Here is a 19,813-nt window from a genome sequence, read left to right as displayed (position 1 = left end):
ACTAGAATATCCAATATTTATTGAATTCCAAATTGTTTGTTAAAATAAATATTTATTACATCAAAACAAGATCTTATTGTTTATTTGTTATTTGAGGTTCTTATTAATGTTTATAAACATCTTAAGTATAGGAGACAAAGGGATATGGCCACCTTCTTTTAAGTGGTCTTTGGGGACAGAAGGGGAAATGACCATAAACTTGAACATAGGAAGTTTCACACCAGTGTGGGAAAGAGCTTCATGGTGAGGGTGATGGAGCACTGGAATGGTCTGCCTGGAGAGGCTGGGGTGTCTCCTTCTCTGGAGGTATTCAAGAATCTGTTCACCTACCTGTGCAACCTGCTGCAGGGAGCTGCTTTGGCAGGGAGCTGGACTAGGTGATCTCTGGAGGTCCTTTCCAACCCCTGTGATTCTGTGATTTTGTGATTTTTACCATTGCTAGTTATTAAGAGAAGGATACTTGTGAAGATTGCATGGTCTCTTGAGCTGTGCCTCTGGCTGTCACATTGCCATCTTAGAAAGTACTTTTCATAAACTTACAAAACTTCAATTTAAAGAATACTCGGCTTTTGCTTTCAGTGCCCTTTTTGCAGATCCTGACCCAAATCTGATTACACTGACTCTTGAAACACACGTCAGACTGTCTGTCCTAAATGTATTAATCGCTGGCTTTATACTCCGTTTGTTCTTGTGCCAGTTTTACCTTTCATCTTGATTCTTTTTCTTTGCTTTAGTAGGATCTGCTGGCATTTTCTTAAAGTGCCACATCTGAAGTCTCTACTCTTCTCCTTCAAGATAGTCCATGCATGTGTCTATTGTAAGGATAATAGTTGTTGATGCGAAATATCAGAATTGTATACAATTACAGTATTGTGCTATTACACAGATATTTCCCTGTTTTTAGCAGGAGCTGTCATGAGATGCATATTAACATTTAATTTTCTTCTCACTGGTTGCTTGTAGACATCCTGTGTTAAAGTCCAAATTTCTTTAATCTTGAGCTATCTGGTCTTACCTTGTTACCTGAAAACATAAATGAACACCAAAAATCAGGAGTGTTAACAAAAATTATAAGTACTGAAGTGCTTCAAATTTGAACACGTGTATGAAATGGTAATTAAATTTGTGAGGGCTTCATGCTGATGGGCTTCATCTCTGCCAAAGTATTCACAGTTGTGTCTGCAAATTTTGGAACTTCTAAATTGAAGCGAGGAATCTGGAGAAGCACAAACTGATACAGTCACAACTGTGCAGTGCTTAAAGGGCACCTTCCTTTGCAATAACATTTAGAAATACCGATTCCTTTTACTCATCTGCAAACCTCTTCCCACAGCTTGAGCTCAGGGCTGTAATGGAACCTATTACAGGCAAAGGTCTGTGACTCAGCCATCGAACCATTCAAACTCTCGGCTTTTTAATTGGCACCATTAAATCTTTAGTAGTTTTTCTCTCATAAAATGTGTATCGTTGGTGTAAAATGAATTGCTGCTGAAGATATATTATACCTTTTGCATTCAGATTTCTGTAAGTTGATGAACTGCAGGTGTTTGAAGGTTGGTTAGATTTTAGGATATCGGAGAGGCTTTTCCAGAATAACTGCTTTTCCCTAATATTTAGGTTTGCACCTAAAACAAACGTACAAAAGCCGTCTCAAGTCGCTCTTTGCAGACTTTATTTCATTTCTATTTAGAGATGGGGGAGGGAGAAGGAAAAAAACCTGCCTTTCCATCATGTTTTGGTTTACTTCTTTAGAATTTTCTTTACATGAGGACTGAGTGTCTTCTATGAGACAGAAGAGATGATTTCTTGAGTATGTAACCAAGAGGAACACGTGATTCAGCTGAATTTTTCTGTTGCTTTTTCTTTTGAATGTATTGGAAATGACCTGAAGTTGCACCAGGGGAGTTTCTGGTTGGGTGTTAGGAAGAATTTCTTCTCTGAAAGAGTGGTCAGATGCTGGAACAGGCTGTCCAGGGAGCTGGTGGAGTCACTGTCCCTGGATATGCTCAAGAAACCTTTAGATGTTGTACTGAGGGATATGGTTTAGTGGGGAAAAACTGATGGTAGGTGGATGGTTGGACTGGATGATCTTGGAGGTCTTTTCCAATCTTAGTGATTCTAAACAACTCTGTTTTGGGAAGAGAGATAGAAATTAGGGGAGATAATTTAAAGAACACAGTGAAAATTAAATGTTTGTATCTATATGTTTTTATTTAAAAATGATAGCTTTTGACTCTTTTGTTGTTTTCCCATATCTTCAGAATGACATCTTTGTTTAGTATACGATTCTTTGTTTGTATGGCAATAGTTGGTTTGTTTTGTTTGCATATACTTTAAATGTCTGCTGAAAGTAAGTTTCACAAAACAACAGTAAGCTATGGGAAATAAAAAAGGTTGGTGTGATTTTAGTATACATATTTTAGCTGATTGAGTTTGCTGATTGATAGCAAGCTGCAAAACTGAGAGTTCAGAAAGGTCAGAAGTAGGACTGTCACAACATGTTCCTCGTGCCTATGAAGCAGGGTGCAATCCACAGCTACGTTCTCTTTGTTCCCCTTCTTTAACCCTCAGATCTTCTGTGGTTTAAATTGCTATTTAATTTATTTGCTTGTATTGTCTGAGCTACCGCCTGATCGTTTATTTGCTGTATATTATCCAGTAAACATTGTTGTGAATATCACTTTATCTCGTAAAGCAAACTGACTCTTCTCACAAACTCTCTCTTTTTGTATCTTGCTGAAGAACTAATTGCTAACCAAGCTCTTTTATGGTAATTTTAATCATAATAAGAAAAACTTCAACATCTACTAGTAAATTCATCTTCTAAACTTTGCTGTAGTATGTTTTCCCCACTTTTATATGAGGAAGCCCAGATGGACAGACAGGGAGTTCCCTGAGGCCAGACAGTGATAGATGTAGGATTTGGGGCTTTTTAGTAGTGTACAGTCAGGCTGTATAGCTCTGATGCTGAAGCCAGTAGTTATCCAAATGGAATGGATGCTTGCAGCCATGACTGGTGAATGCTTCTCAAGATGAGGGGCCATGGCAACCCTTTGCTAGAGATCCATGTTTAGTAATGTGTTGTTGTTTTACAAAACAGCAACAATAATAAACCAGAAAGCCTTTCTTGAAAGAAAAGCATTTTGGTGAGTTGAGAGTGGTGGGAAAAAATGGAAGTTATCCTCGCTGATGCTCTCTGCTTTGATCACAGACCATCTCTTTGCAGTCTGTCCCTTTTCTGAACTTAAGTTTTCAAGGTAAGGCAGGTCTTTTCTTTAGGATATTATCTCAGTCATTCAGATCTGATTTGATCTGGGTGTCTCACCCACCCTGTGTGCTGAACAAGACAGCAAGTCTACAAATAGCTAGGAGGAGTCAGTCTATATGCTTGAGATTTTATGTCAAAGTTATTTACGCAGAAGTAGAACTTGTTCCATTAGTTACATTAACTAAGGTGATTCTTTGTTCTAAAGGATTTGAAGTAATTAATTGAAAATGTAAAAAATAAGTATAAAAATATGCAAAGTATGTTTGCAAATTGAAATTGTTTTTCTTAGGGCTATCTGTATTGCTTTCTCAAGACAATAGTGCATGTTCACTATTTTGCTTGTGGGGTGACTCATTTGGTTGTTGGAGCAACCTTTGAATTTCTAGATAAAAGTGGGTTAGAAAAGTTACTCCAGGTTATATGGAACAACTAACAGAAATAAAAGAGGGAGTGAGGCTTCGGATTTTCTTTTTCTCTTCTGCGGTGGAACTTCTTTGTAACTAAGGAAATGGCATTTTAAACAACAATATAAAATGTTAACTTTGTAGATCATTTTAAGCAGTGAATCTCCTAATAGTAAGTATGCTCACATGTGCTGTGAGATTGAAATAACAGCAAGTGAAACATCTTGAAACTTGGAGGAGACATAAACAATAGGGACAGGATGATTGAGTTACTGTGGATGTCATTATACGTCAGAAAACATTTACCAAATATGGCCTTTTTTGGGAAATACTGAGATCAGCACCTTCTCATCAGGATGTGTCAGTAAACTGAAGTATGAAAATGGGGGGGAAAAGTTTTAGACTAGGATTATTTTCTGTCACCTTGTTATGAGTGTTCTGTTGTATATATGTATATATGTATATATATATATATATATATATATATATATATATATATTTTACTTTGTAGCAGAAAAGCCATGAATACAGGCTGTAGGTTTTTTTTTGTTGTTGTTGTTGTTGTTTTTCTTTTTTTAATAAAGAAAAAAAGAAAAAGATGACATTAGCTCAAGTAAGGGGCAAGGCTGGACTCTTCTCAGCAATGTGTGGCAATAGGATGAGGGGAAATGGAAATAGACTGAGGCATAGGAAGTTCTGCACAAATGCGTGTGGGAACTTCTTCCCAGTGCAGTGACGGAGCAGTGGCACAGCTGCACAGAGAGGTGGTGGAGTCTCCTTCTCTGGAGACATTCAAGACCCACCTGGACATCTACCTGTGCAACCTGGGCTAGGGAGCTGCTCTGGCAGGGGGTTGGACTCCATGATCTCTAGAGGTCCCTTCCAACCCCTACAAATCTGTGATTCTTTGATAATGGATCTAAAATATTTTGTCTCTTGATTGTGGATATAGTGCACTTTCACCTTGGGGAAAGGAGAAGATGGCAAAGAGAAGAAAAAAGGATATTTTGTTTAAATGACTTACAACAGACCACATCAGATGTAATAAAATGTTGATAAATAAGTTTTTCAGCACTAACCAAATTGTAGTTTGTGTGGCGGTAGTGTTTCTTCTAATGCTTTAAATTCATTTTTCTTAAATTAGTAAGCCCTATTTACAAGACACCCTGCCAAAACTGAAAAATCTTGCTGGAAACAACGGAAGAATTCAGAGTAGTTTGTTACTTAATGAAAGTACTTACGGATGTTATTGTGAAAGTATGGTATATTTACGTGGGACTTCCTTTCTGTGTACAGGAATACAACTCAGATTTGAGTCCTTTGTCGTGTTTGGACTCTTAAGCATGTGAGGCCATTTCCCTTTTCTTGGGCTACTAGAACACAACAAATATTTATACTTTTAGGGAAAACGTGCTCTTTTGATCATGTAAGCTTACAGGTAGTGATGAAGTTCTCATTAGTGCTTCCTAATGAATTCTATCAGTCAACAGTTTAAATATATATATATATATTTACCTGTGTGTTAGCTTAAATGTGCATGTCTAGGATCTGAAGGGAGGCTTCAAGTAACTCTAAAACATAGAATTTGGGCTTTTTATTTTTTTTTCCTCGAGATATGTAAGGAAGGTGCTAGCAGAGTGATAGATGTCTTACCTAAAATCTTACTACGAACACCAATTTTCTAAAGGAAAATACAAAACCATCTTGTTAGGATGTTGTACCTACAAGTTTTTATGAATGCATCAGCAACAATTGTATTTTCAGCCACTCAGTTGCTGCCTTCATTTATTTCTGCAAGAGAAGGCTGGGTTCGCAGTGGAGAACCCTAGCCTGCGTCCCAAGACCTAGGCATTTCCTGATGTTGGCTAATCTCACTGAAGATCCTGTGGGAGAGGGACTGGAAGCTGCCCTGGTACCAAGGCTTTATGGCACAGAGTGTGTGGCTTGCAAGGAGAAAAATCCACGAAGTTTGGATGTGCCTAGTGGATTCCCAAGGCCGGTAGGGCTCCCCTGTGAAGATACTCAAGCCTTGAAGGAGGGAGGTGGTGCTGTGTGTGGCACATAGTTGCAGAAATGAAGGATTTAAAGCTGAATTTGAGAACTTACTGATATGGACATGATGGGGGGGAAGAAAGAATAATGCGTGGTGGTGAAATGTAAATGGATGGGGGCAATATGCAGTCGTATCGATGACGCTCTTATCTGAGCTCATCTCTACTTCTATGCAGTGTTAGCTGCAGTTTGGTCCTTTGGGTTCATTGTTGGTGTTCTAAAGCTTTTCACTCTGTCCTTACAAGCAACAGATGAGGGCTCACAGTGAGTTCATCTTACTGGTGACAGTTCTGGTTGCATTCATGTGAGTGCTAGGCAGAGAGAAAACAAGAATTGTAAACTTGCTGGACTGATTGCCTTTGCCTATACCCACTCAAAACAACAAACAGGAAAAAAAAATTCTACTTACTTCTCCCTTTTTTTTTTTTGGTCTTATTCTCTCTCCCTCAAGTTGAGTATGTTGTACTAGAGGTAAAAATATAAGGAGATAGTCTGCTTTACCTGAATTCAGATAAAGCACACTTCAGTAGAGATTTTACAAATCAAAAGAGAGAGACAGCATTTAAACTTATGCCTACACCATATATTTAATATGTGTAAGTATACAAGATATATACGTGTTATTACGTTGAATCTGTGCCTAATGTGTTCGTACATAGCCTGTTCAATACTTTTTCCTGTGAATTTTCACTGTCTGGGTGATGTATAATGCTTTTTGTTTCTCTTACTGCTTGCCACGGTGAGAGCTGGACAGAATTTCTTTGTTTGTCCATTGCAGTTAGGTGAAACACCAAGTTGGATGATGTCTGTTTTTCCCCTTAGTGATAAACCTGATGCCATTTGCTCATGTCACACTTGTTCAAGTTTTGGTAATGCTACAGAGGCATCCTGATGGGGAGAGACTGGGAGCTAATTAAGGTCTCATTAAAAAAAAAAAAAAGAAGGTGATTCGAAGTCTCTCATGGAATGTCAAAATTTTAGGGGATGTTTATTACTTTAATTACTATCACAGAATTGTAGGAGTTGGAAGGGACCTGTAGAGATCATCTAGTCCAACGCCTCTGCCAAAGCAACTCCCTAGACCAGGTATCATTATTCTGTAGAGATCTTAATACATCAAGTCAGGACTGTGGTGTTGGATTTTCTCTTTCTGGAGTAGGGTTTGTTAAGTAGAAGTGATAATTGGTAGATACGGACGTTACTTGTGGTAATGGGAACACAGTGTGATGGAGAAACTGGTGACTTATTGAATGGCTGCATATGTGATATTCAGTCACTTCCTTGAAGGAAATCTGATGGTGGAGGGAAGAGAGCTTGTGTGCAGGACAGTACACTTCTTTGTTTACTTTAGGAGCCTGAATTTCAAAGTGTGGCTGTGAAACATGTCTCAGAGAGGGCAGATGTACTTATTTTATTGTTAGAGAGGAATTGCTTCATTTTCACAGTGAACGTCTTTTTGGAATGTGGAAGCAAGCTCAAGAATAATGGCTCTGCTGCTATGTATACTGATAGGTTGGGTTTGCCTTTCCAAGGCTGATGTATTTTAATATCACAGCTGACAGTGATAGGACAGCAGTGAATGGTTTTAAAGTGAAAGAAGGGAGATTTGGAACATGTTGCCCAGAGACGTGGTGGAGTCTCCTTTGGAAATGTTCAAGACCCTCCTGGACACCCACATGTGCAGACTGGTCCAGGGAGCCTGCTTTGGTAGAGGGGTTGGACTCAATGATCTCTAGAGGTCCTTTTCAACCCCTGCAATTCTGTGATTCTGTGATATACATTAGATGTTAGGAAGAAATTATTCAGAGGGTGGTGAGGCATTGGAATAGGTTGCCCTGAGAAGCTGTGGGTGCCTCATCCCTGAAGGTGTTCTAGGTCAGGTTGGATGGGGTCCTGGGCAGCCTGATGTGCTGGTGGGTGCCTTACCCTCTGCACTAGATAATTTCTGTATTTCCTTCCAACCTAAGCTGTTCTATGATTCCGTTCTTAAAAAGCTGAAGCATCATACTAGGTGATCTGGAAACTTTCACCCAGCATTGTTTTTAGCTTATTGCATGAGTTCTCCCTCTTGCCTGGAATTGTGCAGTTTACATCTTGTTTTGGAGGGTTTGGAAAAAGACTAGCGATAAATCTTAGGAGTATGCTAATCAAAGGAGTTCTCTCGTAAGCATTAATCTTAATTAAGTAGCAATCTCTTGATTGTGCTTAGATAGTGAACAGACATAACTTGATGGTGAAAATATCTGTTTTTCAGTGTAGATCCTACCTGGCAGAAATAAGGTGTTAAGAGTAAAGATGTTTATGAGCCATTTTCTAGTAGTATTCCAGAACTGTTGCTGGTCTGCCTCTTATTTTCCCACCTGCAACACAGCTGGCATAACATAAACTCTGCAAAACTTGTGTGGTTAAACTCATGTCACCATGTTTCTGACATGTTTACTGCTTGCTAATGGAGTGAATGCAAGTGTGTGGTTGATCAGGGAAGGCAGTACCGAGGTAGAGTTACCACCATAAGCAATATAAGTTTTGCTGCTAGAATTCTGTGCCTCACTGTCCCACCCTTTCCCTGTGTATCTGCAGGCAAAACTAGTAAAAATAAATAAAAATCACTAGAATCCTGAGTCCTGGACCTGTCTTACACAGTGATGATGGAGAGCGGAGAGTCAGTCCTGTGCTACCTACTTCTGTATAATATATGAATTCTGCCCTGTTTGCACTGAGAGCAGTCTCATACTAACAAGCTAGAATATATTAAGAAGTAATCTGTCACATAAAAGTATTAATAAAAATGTTTGTCTTTTGGCCCATTCCATTAACAGTTACATACTATCAGTGTGGTAGCTCCCGTAGATTCTCACATGAAAGGCCAACCTGGAGAATACACGCTTCATTGTCTTAGGAGCGGCACTTTTCTGACATTGTCTTATCTACACTGGTGATTTTGATCTATGATTAGCAACAAGGAGAGCTCTCTTCTGGGAAGAATTAGTTATTTTTGAGCTGTGGACAAACTCATTGGCAGTCATGGCATGAATAATATCTCTCACTTTGTGAGCACAGAACAGCACTGCTACATGTGATTACTGTTAAATATGATGGAACGTTTGCTTTTTGGATGGCCATGTTGGTGTCATTCCTCTTTTGTATAAAAGAGGCTGAGAGACCTGGGGCTGTTCAGCCCTGAAAAAAGAAAACCTGGATGGGATATGATCCATGTTTATAAATATCTAAGGAGCGAAAGGCAAAGGGATGAGGCTAAAGTCCTCAGCAGTGTGTGGCAATAGGACGAGGGGAAATGGAAACAGACTGATGCACAGGAAGTTCTGCACAAATGTGTGTGGGAACTTCTACACAGTGCAGTGACGGAGCAGTGGCACAGCTGCACAGAGAGGTGGTGGAGTCTCCTTCTCTGGGGACGTTCAAGACCTGCCTGGACGCCTACCTGTGCAACCTGGGCTAGGGAGCTGCTTTGGCAGGGGGTTGGACTCGATGATCTCTGGAGGTCCCTTCCAACCCCTGTGATTGTGTGATAGTGAAGTGCTTCTGCAACAAACCTGAATTTTTTTTGATACAAATGCTTTTTAATTGTCAAAGTATTTCTTGCCAAGGTGTTAATTGAACCCTATTTTCTGTATGTTTTCACCCATATCTTGTAGAAGTATGGCAAGAAAGTAAACTGGAAGATTTGTTCTGTTTGCAAAATAGTTGTATTTATTTCCATCTGATGTGGAGTCTTTCTTTTATTGCAGTCAAACTCACTGACAACAGTACTGGTAGTCTTATTACATGCAAATTGTCACCTCAAAACTACACTGAATAGAAGGGTTTCTGAACTACTGATGTAACTGTTTCAGAATCATGTTACCCATAATGCTTTAAGGTCTACTAAGCATTTTCATACCATAGAATAAAAAAAAAAGATTATACAACTTTGGTTCAAGTTGAGTATTTCATAGAAAAAGGAAGGAATCATCACTGCCAATAAAGGAGGAGATACTGACTGGTATAGCAGATCTTGGGAAGAATTATGTTTGAGCATATTCTTGTGGCTATTTCTGGATTTCTGCTAGTAAAAAATAGTTTGTACAAAGCAACTTCTGAAGCCATGTCGATACCTGCTTACACTGGAGTTTGCACTGACACATGAACTTCACAGAAGGACAGTGTCTGAAAAGTTTCTGCTGAGCTGGAAGAGCCAAAGCAAGCTTGAGCTGGAGGAAGCAACGGGGCAGGCCTGGTGCTGGAGGCACTGATGGGGGACAAGTTGAGAACTGCAGGGACAGAGGCGTGGGTACAGACACATGAGGAAACTTTCCAGATGATTTGTTTAGAGATGAGTAGCTTGCTCTAAATAATCCAGAGGGATGATGAGCCTTTTCATTAGCTTTTGAAGGAAGGAATTATGGGGCGATTGGTACATACAATGACTTTTAAACCTTGTGGACAGTGCTATCAGGAAGGGTACGAATCCTCTGACCACAGAACTGGTTCCAGAAGTGCTGCTGTAGGTCTTCCTTTGTTTTAAAAGAGCTTTCTTTGGTCGCAGGTTGCTTTTTAACTTTTCTCAAGTGTGATCATCTAAACTCAAATTGCAATTGCTGCAGAAGAGAGTACTCAGTAATATTTCACCTCACACCAAAATTTCTGTTGTATAGATATTGTGTTGAAGGATCTATTTTGGAATCAATGGGAAGTGATTGAACTCTTACTCAGCCTTAATACAACTCTAAAAACCAAAGTCTTAAAAGGAAAATTTAAGTAACATGTGGCTACAGGCAATCTTTTTAAAATTGATGGAGGAAATCAGGGAGAGTGGATATTGAAATAGTCCTTATTCAAAAAACAAACAACAACAACAAAAACCCAATAAAACGGGGGTGGAGGGGAAGACTTCTCTTGTTTAGTGCTGTATAAATTTCATGAGGTTTGCTGAGTCATGCCACATACATTGCTGCTCTTGTTTCACCATCCTACAAGCTCAATATTGGCTCAAGTTGTTGCTCTACTGGGGAACTGCCACTCATCTACTTTCAGCACTTAAGTACAGTTGATTGTGCTTCAATCCGTGTTCAAGCAACAGAGGGATTCTCCTTAGCCTCCCTCGGTGCCACTAACCCTCACTGGGTTAATCCCCTGTCCTGCCCATCTTGCTACTTTACGTAACAGGCCTGGTTAGAGACATCTATCTTTCTTTGGGCTGCAGAGAATAAGCTTAGGTCTGAACATGTGAGCGGCTGTGAAATGTGGGCAGCTTAATATTTAACTTCTCGAATCTTGGGTGATGTATGTTTGGAAGTTGAAATCTAAGTTTTCAATCCAGAGAAGGGAGGTTTACAATACCAGAAACAATACCTGAAGTACTGTTTCCTTGTAAAGTTGGCCCTGGTATTCTTGGTTTTCAGTGATAACACACAAGTGTATTGCTGCCCTGGGTAACCTGTTGAGCTGCGAACAGTTTTGAGTGCTCAGAGTTGTTGAAGAATTGCTGTTTTGCTCTAATAAGCCGCGATCTTTAGGAGTGTCCTGCATTGTGATATTGCATGTTAATAGCATTGATTAACTGTCAGGCATGGGGAATTGATGAGAAAATATCCATTGTAAAATTAAATGGTATTACTGAAGCCTGTTCTGTGCTGCTGGTTAGGGAGGTGACTAGACCCAGTAGGCTGTGCTAGGAGTATTAATGTGAGCTCCAGGTTTTTTCGCATGATTAAAACAGGCCATCTGTTCTTTGTTAAATGTTTACAAAAACAGCTTTTCTCTAAAAGATTTAAAGAGATGTGGGTCTAGTAAACACACCAGTATTTTTGAGCACCTTTTTCACCTTATTTCAAATAATACTAAAAATAATTCCGCTGCAATATCAAATAGGATTAATACCTATTTGTGTTTAATCTTCACTGATTTCTCTCCTGTGGAAGATTAAATTCTGTACCAATGTGCTAAATTACGGCTTTGTTGTGGCTAAAAGCAGGAGAAGTGATTTCTGTCAAATACACAGATAGATTTTTCAGTCTTTTGGTAAAAATTCATAATATGCATCTTTTCCTAATTTGTAAATGGAAAATGGTGTTCTTTCATCAGAAATTATGACCCCGTAACTAGAGTTAATCCTTTGTGGATCTAAAGAAGAACTATTGGAAATAATTCCCTGTGGTAGGTTTAAACCAATATTTACCAGTGAAAGCCTGTTATTCTTCCCCTTCTCCCCTTTTAAGAAAGAGCAGACAACTGGTTTTGGATATAAAAATGCATCTCCTTGAGCTGCTTCTCCTCTCCTCTGCTCACCAGACTTGTGCTGCTCCTACACGGCTTCACACTAGGGAGCAATGTGGGGTTGTCAGTAAGGGATGTGCTGTTGTGGAATATTGCTAAAGCGCGGGCAAAGACTTTCTAGAAAAGAGAAGTTATCGCACCCAATTCTTTGAAAGAGTGCTATGGTTTAGGAGATCATGTGTAGATGAATTACAAAACATGCCAAACCTGCAGAGGGAGTGGCATCGTAGCAGAACCAGTGTATTTTCAAGTAAAAGGAAATTTAACCAAATAAAACATAGAAATGGCTGTTTGTAGCTTAATGTCTGCAGGCATGAGTGATATAAAGCAAAATCACAGTGATTTAATTTGTATACTTAGTTATACACCTATTTTGGCATGGTAAATACAAGCTTGTAAGCACTGTGTATTTGTTTCACAGGTAAAGTTTATGTGTTACTTATAGATAAAGTTGTTTCGTGAGTCTGAGAATGTCTCCTGTGGATAAACTTTTTGAGGTAGGAAGGATCAGAGTTTTGGTGGGGTGATATCTTACCGAATGGTGCTGAATGCAGTTACAGAGTACTGAGTACTACAGCATGGAAACTATTGCTGCCTTATGGCTGGACCTTGCAATAGAACTGCAAAGATCATAAAGGGCTGTCATTGCTGTTATAGAAACTTGGAAAGCACTCTACCTCCTGTTCAAATTTGGTTGTGGTTGTGTTGGAAGGTGTTGTTCAAACCGTGTCTATAAAGGAGACAGTGACTTTTTGGGGCTAGGTTAAAATGGTAATAAGAATTCTCAAGCATATATAAAACTTCATACTGCTTTCAGTGACGCAGCCCTATTACTAATGTAGGTGAAATCTTGAAAGATTTACAGAATTAAATGTAGGCAGCACTGCTGGATTTCTTGCAGTTTTTAGTATTTGTTGGCTTGGCTGCTTTGCATGCTTCAAAAGAGGAAGAAAAAAGTTGAAACAGTTGACTGATTTTATTCTAGAAAGTGTATCATATACATAGGCTTCTAGACAACAAATAGTGTATTACCAAACACAAAGAACTTGGTAAATACAATTTTTTTCAAATAATGCAAAGGAAAACTGAAGATTTCTCTTACATTAGACATATCAAGTGAGCAGTATATAAAAAGAGGGCTGCGATCTGTAGTGAACAGCTCACTGAATCATTTGGTAAAAATTTGGACTCGAAGTGTCTGAAAATCAAACTCAGGATGCGTGAGGTATGAAATGACAGAAAATACAGAAATGTGTGCATTGGAAAATTACGTCAGAAGTACAGCTCTGAAAGCCTGTTGATAAAAAGTATTATGGGTGATCTGTCTGATATTCCAAAAGGAAAAGTTAAGGAGTACAAGTACATAACGGTACAGGGTATAGAGAAGACAGTTTTGTTCTGTGTCACAGAAGAAACAAATCCGAGGAAACATAGAACTTAAATGGACTGTTACAAAAATTTAACGTACACGTATTTTCTGTGATGCATAAGCAGACTGTAGAACTCACTGGCATCACTGATAATCCAATCTTCGTGAACTCTCCAGTATGAAGTTATCCAACTATTACTGAGACCACAGCTTTCTAGAAGAGGTGTTGATTCTGAATGCCTAATGTGAGATTGCCTTGAGGTGGAGCTGGTAGATGTGGTAGTAATTAAATGGGTGCATCAGATTGGCAGTGTAGCTGAGTTTCCACTGTGACTAAGGCTCTGCTGCACTTGATAGTATCTTAATGAACAGGCAGAGGATGGGAACCTGCAGAAGTCAGCCTGGAAACTTCAGGTTAAGCACAACAGACCCATACTTTTGGTCAGCCACTTGGGCTTCCATCTATCCCAGAGCCTCCTCCAAAGCAAACTGGAGGGTCCAGCTCATACCATACAAAACTCTCCCCAACAGCAGAAGGGGTGGGTATGTATCCTTACTCCCTTGGCAGGCTTGCTCCTTCTGCTGCTTGAGCAGCTTCTGAGTATACAAGTGCACTCAGGGAATAATGGTTATTTTTTTGCTGCTGGGAAGAAATGCTGAAAATAGTTAAGACTGCACTGGTTCATTTTGTTTATCTTCTTGAAAAATATATACACATTTGCTTTCTTGTGCAACAATTAAGAATTTTATTTTCCTAAAATCTTAGGTGCACTGTGTTTTAAATGGAGGTTATACACATCAGTTCCATATATGTGCAGAGATGGGATCTGTAATCACTCATTGCATACTTGCTGCTCCCAGGTACTGTTTGGAAGAAGAGAAAATGTGACAAATAACCTTACAAACAGGCTGTCCTATTCCTAGAAGTAAAATTCTGATTTGCTGTAGAACTTTTTTCTCTATACTTTGTGACCATCACTAATGGGGAATTCTTACACTTAAGAATCATGCTGACTTAATTTCTAGGAAAGAGAGAAGTGGGAGAAACAGAGATAAAGAGGATGAGAAGATGGTCTGATCCTGTGTGCAGTTTTAAGAAAAAGCATCATTTCATTGGCATGCTGTTACTTTTTGTCTTGAAAATCACCATAGTCCTGAATGTATGGAAGCAAGCAGGAAGGCAGCGAGAAGCAGGTCAGAGCTTGGATGTGCTGCAAAGTCAAGATGGAGCTTAGATACTTTTTCTGTGCAGACTCATGGTTATTGGGGTAGAACTATTAAAGGGAAGAGAACTGCAAATATATCCTGCTCAGTGTAGGCACTTGGCATTTGTATAATTATGCAGAGGTTTTCCTGTACTTTACGGAAGTCCGATGTAAGCCTGATACGCTGTGTAGACTTTGAACAAGGATGCTTTTGCAGTTTCACAATTGTTCTGTCCAATCTGTAGCAGGTTTCAGTAACAAGTAGGGAGCTGTGGTTCTTTGATATAAAATGTAACAGTACATTACATTTTGAAGTGGCTTAATCCTTCATGTGCTGATCAAAATACTTACTGTCACAGCATGAACCAAGGTAAATTAATGTTGTATAAATACAGCCTGTGAATGTCTTTATTTTCTACTGCATGTCTCGAATCAGACTTCAGCATTTTTTCCCCGGAGGACAAGATCTCAGTGCAACAGAATCACTTGCAACAAGTTATTCTACTAAGAACTACTCTGAATATAGAAACGTCTGAAATAACAATTGCTGTTCCTTTGCGTCTAAGAGTTGAAGAGCCTAATTCTTTTCTGTACTTCCACGTTGTATAAAAACTTCGTTACAGAATAATTGTACTGTTGCTGCACCAAGGATTTCTGGTCACTTTGCCACCGTTTTAACAGGTTGTTTTTTAACTGATTTATTGTGCGGTGTTTCAGATGTGCTGCTAGTATAATCTCCTGCTTAGTATTTTCTCCTGCTGTACCCTGTTGCTCCACGAGAGCAAAGTTTTAGAAATCAAAGTTGCAAATCTACAATTTTATTTCTGTTTGTCTCTCTCAGCATTCTCCATCGGAACCTTTTTTAGAGAAACCAGTGCCGGATATGACTCAGGTTAGTGGACCGAATACCCAGCTAGTGAAAAGTGATGATTATCTGCCATCAGTTGAACCGCAGCCACAGCAAAAGAAAAAGAAAAAGAAAAACAATCACATTGCTGCAGAAGGTCCCAGTAAAAGTTTTGGTAAGGAAGACTTTCCTGGGGGACTTGACAGCCAGAATCTAAGCAGGAACTCAGTGGATTGCTCCCAAGACGATAAAAAGAAAAAGAAAAAGCCCAAGGCAAAAAAAGAACCGAAGGATCCTAAAGAGCCCAAGGAAAAGAAGGAACCCAAGACCCCCAAAGTCCCTAAGACCCCTAAAGAGCCAAAGGAAAAGAAAGCAAAAAACACCACGCCAAAACCCAAGACCAGCAAAAAGACAAGGTAAGTCAATAAACTTCTGTATATTATGGAGAACTGTGTGGGATTTCTTGATTATCTGCACTAAATGGAGTGAGTGGAGAAGAAATCGTGTTTTGTCTTTTGTCCTCAGTCATCTGCAATGCCATGTTTTTTGAGAAAACTGTCAGGCACATTTCTCTTGTTTGGCTTTTCTGTTTATGGCTACACAATTTCTATAAACACGTGGGAAAGGCAGAAGTATATGCCTTACCCAGCAAGGTTAATTTTTTCTTTTCAAGGCTTAAATGTTTCTGGTTATGTACGGTTTCAAAATTAACTCATTTTCTTCTGATGCTGATCTGTCCTGTGTCATTTGTATGTTAAGAAATGCTTCAACAGTAGTTTAGGTTTAATCAAAATCCAGAGACGAGGGGCCTAAAGGAAAAAAAAAAAAAAAAAAAGGTTGTTTTTGTCTAAATAAAGAAGTTCAGCACTCATTGTTGCAAGTTGTACAACACAGTCTTTGATACTGCCGCAAGCCATGGGCTAGAAGCTTTCTGTTAAAAAAAAGGGTGTTTTTATATGGGTATTGAGATATGTGAATATGCTTCTCACTCTGGAAGTCATACTCATTTTACTGTTTCATGTAAAGACAGTTTTTCTGGCACAAAGTCTTTGTAGATACACCAGATGCTTCAACCCTGTTTCTCCGCTGTTTTCACTTCGTGTCCCTTTATGAGGATGGGCTTAAAATACTACGGAGTAGTATGAAAGAACAAACTGCTGTTCCACATGAGTAAATACGTCACAGATAATAACAAAGAAAAGAATCTTTCCTTACCCCTCAACTCCCTAAACGCCATGATTATAGATGCTCACTTGAAAGAAAACTGAGAGGAAAAAGACATTAAAGCTCAATTTTTTTTTCATTTGTATCTAGAATTTCTTACAACTGTTCTGAATTTGTTCCAAACATCTGAAACTGTTTTCCAAGATGTGGCTAGTGTTATAAAATATAACTTCCAGATGGAAGCACAGCCAGACTTGGTTAATCCGAATCAGTTTGCAAAATCCATTTCTATCAGGGTTTTAAAATTGCAGTTAATGAATCAGCTTTGCATACATTCTGCAAGACTGACTATCAGTGGTTAGTTCTGATACAGCTAAATGAGGTACGGGTAGTAAGAAACTGCCTGCTCCTTTGGCAAGAATGAACATTTATTTTCAGTTAGGAGATGATGTTTCCTGAACAATTTAGAAGTACTGGCTTGTAAAATCAAATGTTGTCTTCCTGAACTGGCTTTGTGGACTGTTCAATAAATTACAGTTGATGAGCCCATCCTATTGCATAAGTCATACAGACTATGTTCCAACATGTCCTACAGATGAGTTTTACATACAAAGTAAGTCACAGCTCAGAAAAAAATGTTTCAAGCTGTTTCTCTCAGTGTGTTTTTGAAACCAAATTACCATATCAGCTAAAATAACCTTTGTGTTCCATTTCCAGATATTCATAGGCTTAAAGGCTGAACAAACCATACTATTGCATGGTGTCAGACATCTCCTAGCAATTTTTGCACCAGGAAGTAGAAAAACATTTATTGCAGGACTATTCAATTAGTGTACTTTTACAAGGACCTGACTGCAATGAAGCTTTGTTTAATAAGCGATGGTTAGAATAAGTGGCTCAGAAACATGCCTGGGTTCCTATGGCTCTGCTGGATGTCAGACCTCAGAACTTGTCTGTCCTCTCCACTCAATCTTCCTGTCTCTTTGCACACCTTCTTTAAGTCCTGGGACATGCTGTGCAGATTAAAGGAGCAGTATTTCCTTTGAAGCAACGAATCACTGCTTTCTTAGTTGCATTTGTAGAAAGGCTTTATCTTCTTTCTCATGCAATAACTCTTGTATGTGAGTAGCTAGGTGACTACAGCATTCTGCTATTTACTAAGCTGTGTTGTTTTACCTGTGAGAGAAACATGTTGGGAGCAGCACTGAAGAGCATGTGTTGTTCCTTGTGCTCACTCAGAGGTGTTTAGAAAGTCTCCTTTTCGCCTTAATGGACTTGTCTTGCTGTTACCAACTGCTCTTTTGAAAACATGGTTGTTCTCGTTCTGTTGGCTTCGGCATCAAACTTCTTCAAAGAACTCTGATGCTGTGTTGGGATGCTGTGCTGCTTTTGTAGAATTCTAAATTAGTGAAAGGAAATTTGCTTGCTTTGGCAGCGTCGCAGACCGGGGAGTCAGTCCAAGCGACAGATCATCAAATCAAATTTTTAAATGAATCAACAGCCCAAAAGATTAATCGCCTGAGCTGCAATTTTGAAGCAGAGCTAACTCTCTACAGTTGCTGAGATGAGTAAGATTCATGCAACATAATGTAGATCATGGTACGATTATATAAAAGTAAAATATTATGATGGAAGTTAATAACGTGCCTGGCATGAGCATTATTTTTCTTCTGGATAGAGTGTTACAAGTCCCAGGTAACTATCTGACACAGGCTGCATCTTAACCATTTTGTAGTGCAATACAGGTCACAACTTAGCCCTGTCATTTCAGTTTAATTTTGACTTAACTATACAGTCCTTTTCTTAAACAAACAAGAAATGGAGAGCAACTTTGTCCTTCACATCTCTTCTATATTTGGTGTAAGTCGTGACAAAATGAGCAGCCTGCCTCACTGAAAAGCAGCTTCATGTGATGGACAAGTCAGATGGGAGGAACGGAAGAAGCTGATTAATTGCATACTTGTTCGAACTGTAAGTCCTATGACATCTTAAAAAGAAAGGCAGCAATGAAATCGGAGGCTAGTATGTTGTACTGCCTAGTTGGTGATTTGGAAAGAAAGAGCACATTAATTTGTTGCTATGAGCCCTATCCTGACAATGCAAAAAGCCAAATAAAGCGGTGCCTGGTTTAAAACATGCAAACAAACAAAAAAAAAAATAACAAATCACTTTGTAGACCAAACTAGTCAAGATCAAAAGAAAAATGCAGGTATATCTGAGATCACCAATGGAGGGTTTTCATTACATCGCTGAGTGCAGAATATTACGTGGCCTTTTCATGCTACTGAGCTGGCTTCAGGCACGTGCAAAGCATGCAGGTTATTTCCAGAGGGAGATTGTAGGACTGCTTGCCTTTCCCTGTCTAAATTGCAAAGTCACAGCTCAGATGTCTGTTCCTCCTGGGCCAGTCTCTGGAGAAGATGTGGAGCACCTGTTTGAGAAGATCACACTGCGGCACAGCTGATAGCTCTCCTGCTGCTTCCTGTGAAACCCTAGAGAGTGACCACCTACTAAGGTGGGAGAAGCAGGAAACAACTTGAAAGGGCCAGAAGGTGGCTCCTTGCAGGAGCTTGTCCCTTTTCTCATCTCTTCCAGTGTGCTGTGCTTCGCTGGGCTGCTCTCATCTGCTTCCTCCCCTCCCTGCAGCAGGAGCAGCTCTTCTCCTTCCCACACATGCAGCAGCTGCCTGGGATGGAGGTTAGGGTGGGTGGGCGGGCTGTTGCTCTCAAAGGGAGCACTAGCACTGGCGTATCTACCTCTTTTAGAGAGGTGGTGACTGGCTTCTTTGCCACGCAGATAAGCTGTTTGTTGTGTAGGAAAGGGGATGGCTTCTGGCTGCGGAAGTGGGAAAAAGGCAGTTGCAAAGGGGGAGTGGTGTGAGCAGCAGGATGTAGTACCTTAGGGAGGCACAGGACAGGAAGAGAGGTCCCTAGGTGGTACTGGTAGTTTCCACTCCAGAGCTCAGATCATTCTGCGAAAGGCAGGAAGGGGCTGCCTGTGGGAAAGGGCAGGAAATAATGCAAGATTTCCATGCATGTGTCCACTGAGGCAGTTCCTTTTCACACCTGTCCTCATTTCTCTTTTGAACTATCCCAGCTGCCAAATATTTACCTTAGTCTTCCCTGCAGACAGGCCTTGTGGGCTTCACCATTACCGAGGCTTACTTTTTCTTACTTTTTTAATGATTCAGCAGAGCGGTCAGGCTGGAATAAGCCTTGTCATCCCATT

At 39.7% G+C, this 19,813-nt stretch overlaps 1 protein-coding gene across 4 annotated transcripts in view; it reads left to right on the top strand.

Annotated features, from left to right (window-relative positions):
- CHD7 (chromodomain helicase DNA binding protein 7) overlaps positions 1-19,813 on the top strand; it is a 124,580-nt gene that overhangs the window by 51,220 nt on the left and 53,547 nt on the right. For all 4 annotated transcript variants that reach the window (XM_065751896.1, XM_065751897.1, XM_065751898.1 and 1 more), the window contains one exon: positions 15,416-15,837. In XM_065751896.1, the coding sequence (XP_065607968.1) occupies positions 15,416-15,837 (422 nt within the window). The remainder of the gene's footprint in view (positions 1-15,415; positions 15,838-19,813) is intronic.

This window comes from Cyrtonyx montezumae, unplaced genomic scaffold (genome assembly GCF_038088225.1).
Source record: "Cyrtonyx montezumae isolate F1298 unplaced genomic scaffold, pur_monq_1.0 scaffold_8, whole genome shotgun sequence".
In the NCBI taxonomy this organism is placed as follows: domain Eukaryota; kingdom Metazoa; phylum Chordata; class Aves; order Galliformes; family Odontophoridae; genus Cyrtonyx; species Cyrtonyx montezumae.
This window is presented reverse-complemented; position numbering and strand designations above follow the sequence as displayed.